The 9,350-nt window shown below is 36.6% G+C and overlaps 1 protein-coding gene and 2 pseudogenes across 1 annotated transcript in view; 2 read left to right on the top strand and 1 right to left on the bottom strand.

The window, feature by feature from the left end:
* The window catches only part of LOC130222044 (zinc finger protein 721-like), a 495,527-nt pseudogene that overhangs the window by 367,200 nt on the left and 118,977 nt on the right, over positions 1–9,350 (bottom strand).
* The window catches only part of LOC130222067 (gastrula zinc finger protein XlCGF57.1-like), a 184,776-nt pseudogene that overhangs the window by 113,701 nt on the left and 61,725 nt on the right, over positions 1–9,350 (top strand).
* Positions 1–9,350, top strand: part of LOC130222018 (NACHT, LRR and PYD domains-containing protein 12-like) — a 43,498-nt gene that overhangs the window by 520 nt on the left and 33,628 nt on the right. The window contains exon 2 of the mRNA XM_056454621.1: positions 8,795–9,073. Within this exon, the coding sequence (XP_056310596.1) occupies positions 8,815–9,073 (259 nt within the window). The 5' untranslated portion in view covers positions 8,795–8,814. The remainder of the gene's footprint in view (positions 1–8,794; positions 9,074–9,350) is intronic.

Genomic DNA, 9,350 nt, shown 5'->3' with positions numbered 1-9,350 from the left:
TGATTTAATGACAATAATTCTCTATGGTTACAACTGAATTAGTTACAAAATAACTGTATAAAATTATCAAATATGGAATGATAAAACATATGATATAAATTGTACCCAGTTTAAATGTAAAATTAAAGTTACCAGAGGTAGAAGGAGAGACACAGGGGGAGGGAGAGAGAGACAAAGAGAACAGGCTCAGAAGTTAGCCTGATTGCAGTAGAGTCAGAGAAGACTACAGAGGAGGAAAGCAGACCAGGAAAAGAAAAGAGACAGAGCAGCGTTTTACCACCTATTTTGTATCTTTCTTGACCATGTGACTAAAGCCCAAATGCTGAGACATTCAAACTGACCAATCAACATGTGACCACATCGTAAAACCCCCAAAGTCCACACGCCACGCCCTGATCTTATCAGTATCTGCCTTTGGAGTCAGTATGGACCTTCTTGAGTCAAAAATACATGTTTTGTCATGTAAACAAACGCATATAATAATTTAGCCTCTTACAGTGCCTATGCTCCATCCATTGAGCCTGAATGTATTACTAATCCTGGTTGTAGGCTACGGAAACATCAGCCTAAACAATCTACTAGATTTAAATGATTTCAGGAGATATTCGAGTTAAACTACAATTTTACATTTATTTGTCAGGCAAAGATAATCCATTCCAATTTACATAATTAAACAAAATAAGCCAATCAAGATTGTACAACATCAATTACTCAAAGATACATTTAAGAGATTAATACCTAACCATGTAGAAATACATTGCAGCATATAAGTCCTGATGCAGAGCTCAGAGACTTATACACTGCAATGGGGCATCCTGACTACAGGATCCCACAAAAACTTCTCCACATCTCCCTGAAATACTCAATTCACCATAAATTCAAGACAATAAAAGCTTCCCATCAACTCATGACCAGGCAAGAGTCTTGGTGAAGACCATTTTCCCTGGAGTGGAGCATCTGGCAAAGATCTTATCAAAGTCAAAACCCAAATTAACTGATATAAGGAAGATTGTAAAATATTACAGTGAAATTAAGACCACTTTACCAATCACACAGAGACATTTAAAATGACACTAAACATGAATATAGAGCCACAAGATAGACCATATTAAAAACTTTCTATTTTAAAACTTTCAACATTCTGTGTGGATCTGCTCTGGTGGAGAAGGTAAAGTCCAGGGCAAAGAGGGGGGCTCAGGATGCATGACCGAGACAACCTGAACAACTGGTTTCCTACCTGATCATCTTCTCAGATCAGAAAGCTTATTGTTTTAGTGTCTGACCATTCTCATGGTCTTGTCTCATGTGGAGTTCAATAACAGTTTTCAGGGTTTAATATTATGGAGAGATATAGCTATCCTTACAACATTTTAATAAATATTTAACAATTTAACCTTTTTACATTTAATAAATGTAGTTTTCATGAAATGAATAATTTTCCTTAAAAAGATATGAAAAATTTTTATAAAACTGACCCTGAACTTAGAGGTAGAGTAAAATGGGACACAACAGTATAAATAAACCCGCTTAACTTTGGGCTAAAATGTGTTATTGTAATGTGTGTTACTAAGATTGTACCAAGAACAATATTACAAAAATGTATAAATGTGAGTATATATATATATATACACACACACACACACACACACACACACACACACACACACACACACACACACAAAATCAAATTTAGTTACATCACAATTGTAGTTTTTAAATTGTCAGTTGTATTAAAAAATGTTATGCTGAATAAAAAGGGTAGGTATTACAATTACTGTATATTTGGCTTTTGACACATTATTTAAAATACTGTATGTGGCAAAAAAATACAGTTTGATGGGGCCAGTGAAAATTTTGGCAGGGCAAGTAAAAATTGGGCCAGTAGAAAAAAATCCTTAGCGTTGAACCTTGTATGTACTTGGATAACGATTGAGGTGAAGAGGCTCAGGCGGAAATAGAAATCCAGCAGAGATGTACTAATGAAGAGAATTAGGCCTATGCTAGAGTCAGAAAATGTCAAGTAAGAAACGCAAATATAGTGACAGTTACATTGGTTTCGGGTTTACATGGATTGGAAAATCCAAATTTGCAATGTGTAGTCTGTGATTAGGTTTTAACTAATAGCAGTCTTAAGCCCTCATATATGGTCCAGCACTTACAAACAAGACACAGCTACTTTCAAGACATGCCTGTAAGTTGACTCTGTGAAAATTGTCAACTTCATAAAAGCTCATCCATTAAATTCACATATTTTATTACTTTTAATTGCATATACAGAAAATATGTGTATTTAGTTATTTTAGTTAAAAATGTGGAGTTTCATCGGAGAAAGGGGTGCACACAGCAAAAAGTTTGGGAACCACTGGTCTAAGGTAAGAGAGTAACAGAGAAAAATCCTGGCTTTCTTTATTCCACTTTTGTGCAATACCCCAGTCAACAAATTTTCTTTTGGCCCAGATCTGGCCCAAATCAACAGCTAAGATGTGGCCCAGATCAGTTAATGTTCCCTGGCCCAGAACTGGCCTACATCCTTTTAGCCAGAACTGAACCAAAGTAGTGCCACAACTCCACCAAGCTTGAGCCAAGTAATACATTTTTATGTGGCCCAGATATGGGCCTTGTATTCAAGATTTGTAAGGCTGAGTTCTGTGGCCCACATGTGGCAGACCACATATATTACCTGAGTAAACCACACAACAAAAATTACTTATAAAATTTACTAATAATCAAATTTACTTAAATAAATGCAAATAACATTCAGATAAAACAATTATTGAACAAAATGTGGACAAATAAAGAGTTAGAAAACATTTTACAACATACAAACAGAAATATACAAAATATAAATAATTGTTAGATAAATATAATTATCATGTATTTGATGCAAAGATGATATAATACACACATAAATACATGTAAATGTACATTTAAGTTTTAATATATATATATACACGACCGGTCAAGTTTGGGGTCAGTCTGATTCTTATATGTTTTAAAATAAGCTTCTCCTGCTCACTGAGGCTGCATTTATTTAATAAAAAATACAGAACACATTGGAAAATTGTGAAATGTTATTGCAATGTAAAATAACTGTTCAAAAGTAGTTTATCATTTAATTTAATCATTTATTCCAGTGATTTTAATGATGAATTTTCAGCTTTGTTACTCCAGTCTTCAGAGTCACATGATCCTTCAAAGCAGTTATTTACAATTTTACTAAATATTGAACAATTTAAGATATTTGTTTTTCATTTTAAATGCAGACTTGATGAACAGCATCATGTTCTTAAAAAAAAAACGTGAAAAAAACTGACCCCAAACATTTGACCAGTAGTGTATATGAATATTCACTTTAAAAAAAGTAATAGATTACAGTAGTAAAACGTAAATAGATTAGTAATGGATAACTTCATGTAAAAAGAAATCAGATTACTAATTACTTTACTTTGAAGTTACTTCTAAAACTTATAAAATAAATCTATAAAATACTAAATAAACTGCCGCTCTTTCAGTAATTTAATATTCACTAAAACATTAGTGGGTTGATCACAGCAGCTTGACATATTCAAGACATAAAGAGTTCACCCAAAACTTAAAATTCTCTCATCATTCACTTCTTCCAAACCTGTTAGTCCTTTTTTTTTGTGAACACAAAAGAAGACATTTAGAAGAAAACTGGATACCTGTAACCACTGACATCCATAGTATGAAAAAGCACTGCAGTGTTTTAGTGTTCTGAGTTTGTCTGAGGTAATTACTCTACTGAAATGTGTATATTCCATACATAGCCTGAAGCTGATCGGTCAGTTCTTGCCGCGTGACTCGTGGTTTTCAACTGGGTGAACTTGGGAAATGTGAGCGCGCACAATATGCAATCCCAATGCGATCCTGCACGTAAGATGAGATATGTGAACGGCTTAAGCAGCTACACTTCTCTTCATATTCAGAACACACCTTTACTCCCAATCCCGCAAAAGTCCAATTAAGCCTGTTTAGGGTGAGTTGGGCCGCCGTGTTTCTGGGTGCCACAAACCTTTATAAGTTTCTTTCCACAGCTAAACACAAAAGAAGATATTTTGAAGAAAGCTGAAAACCTGTAACCACTGACTTGCATAGTAGGAAAAAAATACTTCTGAAGTCAGTTGTTACAGGTTTCTAGATTTCTTCAAAGTATATTATTTTGTGTTTAACAGAAGAAATAAATTAAACAAATGAAGGAAGAGTAATTAATGACAATTAAATTTCTATCTAACAAAAAACTATCCTTTAAAACAATTAAAAACAGGGCTAACATAGGTTAATCTTTGAAAACCAAACTAGTTACACATGCAGTAATATTATTTTTACATATATATTTGAGCAGCTTAATAACTTCTAAACTTTTCACTCTTATTTCTTTAGGATTAACACTGTAATTATGTTTCCTTTAAATCTATTGTATAAATTTAATATAAATGAACATACTGTGGTCGAAGTGACGATTGCAGAGATTACATTATCACATCGCTATGATTAATTGCTTTTTTAAGTGCTGTCATTTTGTTGTCAAGTTTGAGTAAAGGTCTCTTCTTATCTTGAGCTGAACTCAGAAGAGCTGAAAACTGTCTGCGTTACAGCGCCACACTAGTCAAACCAGGTTATTGAAGTCAGTTATATTACATTTAATGATATCAAATGGTCATTAGACAACAAAAATTCGTTGATTCATAAAAGTTTGCTGTTGAGTTTCGGCTTTATATTGTACAAAATCGTTATTACTATATTGTTAGTCCATTTTACAATTAGAAGACGCTTTATCTATTGGCTTCTACTATCATGTTAGGCCTAATGGAGCGCTTTTATTTTAAACCTTACTAAACCACACTGAAACGTGACTGAACATTTTCACAAATTGCTATTTATCTATAATAAATAAACTGTATTTTGTGGTCATTGGAAATTGGCAATTACTTTAATGGCAACATTAATTTAAACAGCAAACTGTTGGAGCGCTAACGTTATGTAAACACCACGTTCAAAGAGGAAAATACTATTTAACTCAACGCATTTTTTAATTAAATGAGTAACCAATCACACAATGAGTCCTAACTTTTACAGATAATGATGAATATTTAAGTAAATGACTTTAAATGCCAAATTATCACTTACCTGAAGCAAATGGCAGGCGGGAAGAATGTTAAGCTCGCAGGGTAGACTTGGCAACTTCAGCTAGAAGTCAATGTTTACCAATGTCAGCCATAGCTGAACCTTACAAGGATCTTATGTGTTTTTTGGCCCACAAACTGCAAAAGGAGCTGTGAACCAGAAGAACTTTCTTGCCTATTCTGAATGTATGGCAAACATATATGGTAATAATCTGGCCCATATCTGTTCAGCCATGCCATACCTCAGCCACAAGTGCCAGCTATCACCCAGATTTGGCCCAAATGTTCTTGCTATCTGGAACCCCTCTGGTCGGCGCCTATTAAGCCTTTTGTTTTCCCTGATGTTTACTGCCTTATTGTTTGTTTTTTCCCCCATCATGGAGTTTTCCTCTGTTTAAGACTTTTGTATACCTTAGAGGAAAAACCTCAGTTGAGTGTTTGCTGATAAGTAATCAAGTTATTTGATATGTATGGCTTAGTGTTACATCTCTCCAGTCTCTACTCCAGAGATCTGGGTTCTAGCCTGGGGTTTGACAATATTATTCATCATTTATGAAACACTTTAAACAGCCTTTTATTGAGAAGGGTCTGGATGCAGAGCTGGTGCAGATGCATTATGAGCTGCATCCAATGCTTTTTAATGGGTTCACCTAATCCTACCCCTAACCCTACCCCTCACAATGATGTCACTGACTCCATTGAGTGCATTGTGTCTGACATTGCATTGCAGAGAAATGCAATCTCAGCTTGCATCATAAAGGCTGCATCCAGATACTATTGAGTTTATCCAGCAGAGCTCAATTCCAACCTCATGTTTAATTCTAGTTTTAATAATGAAAGTTTATTGGCACGCCCGTGTTCTTTGTACAATTTTGTTATAATAAAAAAACTGTTTAATTCTCTGAAATGGCATAGTCTGGAATGTTTATATTTTCCCCCTGTAACCGACAGATGCTCAAAGACAGGCAGCAGGCAGAAGAAACAATAAAACAAGGCAAGGGTCGAACACAGATAAACTAAGCACAGGAAATGCTTAGAAATGATACAGGGTGTAATCAAAACAAGACTCCGCAAAGTCTCTGTGTGTGTGTGCTGTATATATAGTCTGTGTAATCAGTCCTTGAGCAGTTACCAACTCTGTGTGTGTAATCAAAAGAGAACTGGAACAGCTGTGTGTGTGTGAGTGGTGCGTGATAGAAGTTGTAGTTCATATGGTGGCAAAATTTGGCTCCTAATACAGGCCAAGAGGTAGGTGTAGCAGAGGCTAAACAGGTAGAGGGATGGAGTGCTAGGTCCATGCAGCGGAAGTCTTTCTGGAGCATGGAGGTCTGGAGGACCTGGAGCATGGTGCTGCGGAGGGCCTGAAGCATGGAGTTGCAGAGAGCCAGAAGCATGGAGCTGCTGTAAGTCTGGGGGGTTAGATTCAGAACACACTGATGGATCCGACAGTCCCAGTGGGTCAGAAGGCTTAGGGTCTGGAGGCACTGGCAGTTCAGATAACCTCAGTGGATCAGGAGGCTTAGGTTCAGGAGACACTGAGAAGTCACACAGCTCTGGAAAGTCACACGACTTTGGTAGCTATTCGTGGGAGTCAGATGGTGGCTCTGGCCATTTATGGGACTCGGGTGGCGGCTCTGGCCATTAGTGGGACTCAGGTGGTGGCGCTGGCCATTTGTAAGATTCATGAGGATCTGGTCCCCACCATTCAGAGAATTCAAGAGGATCCGGCGCTCACCATTCCGGGAATTCAAGAGAACATGATGCCTGCCATGCAGGGGGTTCAAGAGGATCTGGTACCAACCGTTCAGTGAATTCTGGAGGATCTTGCACCATCTTGGGGGACTCAAGAAGGGGATCTGGCAACTCTGGAAGATCTGGCAACTCTGGCAGTTATGGCAGTGATGGAGGATCTGGCTGCTCTGGCAGTGATGGAGGATTTGGCAGCTCTGGCAGTGATGGAGGATCTGGCAGCTCTGGCAGCTCCATTGCCAGTGGGTCTTGCTGTCCTTGTGGCCATGTGTCACAATAGAAAAAAAGATTTTAATTCAGAGAATTCTGAGCATATACAAGTACAGCTGATGAGCTTTTATATTATATTAGTTGGCAGTTTTTTCAGTGTTCACTTTTATAATTATTTTACAAAATTGTCAGAAAAAAGGACACCAGTAAGGTACATTAAATTGAACTGTACCGTTTAAAGGTCCACAATAGGCCCTTATTTTGTACCTCATATGAATTATAAGATCTAAACTAGATACCAGTGATGGGCATTTATACCTAAGAATGTAGTATGCCAGGGTCTTTTAACAGTGGAGAAATGTGTGTGATTCTTCACTGGTCTCACCTGTCATCTAAAGAATTTTCTAAAACTGGTTTTCTTAGTTTTATAAAATGGTTGTGGTTTAACCAGTTGAACATTTAAATAAACACTCCTCCATGATGATACAGGAAGAAAGATTACAGAGCTTCTGTTCAAGACACCAGTTTGGTAGATGAACAAGAAACATCTACATTATTCCTGGTTAGGAAGAGCCACTTAAAGAGCCCCTATTATACATGAAATAGGGTCATATTTTGATTGTAAGGGTCTCCAACAACAGTCTAATATGCATGCAAGGTCAAAAAACACTTTCATGGTCTTATAATATGCATTTATTTTTACCTAATTATCACAGCGACTCCCATATGAATTGTTCAGCAATTCATTTGTTACCAAACCCAAACCAGCTTTGTGATGGCATTAGATGCGAAATGAGAATATAAAGAGTTAACCTTATACAGTACAAGCGGTTACAAGTAATAAAACACAATTAAATACCTAATTTGCAAGCTAGAGAAAACGTGGAGGCAGCCATTTTAATTATACTTACTTACAATTGTGAAATGGAGGACGAAACTGATCCATGATGCACTGATCCATGTTCTGATATAGTCTCTTACATCAATAGTCTTTTCTGATCCTTCCTTTAACAAACAGCCGATGAATACTCCATTGTAAGCTTGTAGATTCCAGAAGCACTCAAACAGCACAAGGCTGAGCTATAATGCTAAGGTATTTTTGCAAAAATAAACCTCATTCACTGACTATTCACAGTTTCATCTTTGGGTAGAGAAAATAGCATTAACATTTGCTTACACTTTAAATAATATCCAGCTGAGCACAGCGTTGATTCAACCGGCGTCTGCTACAGTCTTTGACTTCCTCTTTTTCTTTGCTACTGTGCTAGTGGGCAGTACCGCAGGTTTCAATTTTCCTGTGTTTGCGCGCGCAACAACTGGCCGGAGCTTAAGTTCCGTATCGACATCATGCCAAAACGGCTAAAGACTCAAGGCGATTCATTTATAGTACTAGGAATCAACTCTATTATAAATGAATCAATATTTTTAAACACTGTCCACTTTTAGATTTAAGCCTTAGCTGGATATTTCACTTCACTTATAGCTGTGTTACACACTACATAGAAGGTCATTCTTAAAAGCCCATAATAGGGGCTCTTTAACATAGTGACAATCAATTTTTAAAATGTAGCTTTTTTTATATTTCATGTTTATATTCAGAGGTTCATTTCATCATTTAATTGATAAATAAACTCTCAGGTCCATATGTTACTAGTGAAACTAATTCAGATGTTGTTGCTCTTGTCCTGTAGCTGTGAATGGGTGAAGCACAATGGCAAATGTTAAACAGCTGCTCGACAACACACTCAATGGACTGTTGGAAGATGAACTAAAGAAGTTTCGGTGGCGCTTAGTGAATGACCATAGAGATATTTCAAAAGCCAAAATGGAGAATGCAGACAGATTGGATACAGTGGATAAGATGGTGTCATGTTTTGGACCAGAAAGAGCTGTAAAGATCACAGTGGACATCCTGAGGAAAATAAACCAAAATCAATTGGCTGAAGAGCTGGAAGTAGCACAGAAGCAAGGTATTGTTTAATTTCCTGTCAAACTTTACAAATGTGATAATTTGATCCTTTGTTTTTATCAATTCAAATCTTTTCTGTTAAAACCCTGTCCTAGCAATGGTTTTTGAGTCAGACGTATTATCGTAACATTTATTGCGCTGCTATTTAACCAGATGAACAGTCTTTAATTCAGCATTTCTATGGACGACAGTGATTGTCAATCATAATGCTAATGCATATAAATGGGTGCCTGCATTTCACATTATCAACATTTATATGTTTGTCTTAGTTCATCTAA

Source organism: Danio aesculapii, chromosome 4 (genome assembly GCF_903798145.1).
Source record: "Danio aesculapii chromosome 4, fDanAes4.1, whole genome shotgun sequence".
NCBI classification, from domain to species: Eukaryota; Metazoa; Chordata; class Actinopteri; order Cypriniformes; family Danionidae; genus Danio; species Danio aesculapii.
This window is presented reverse-complemented; position numbering and strand designations above follow the sequence as displayed.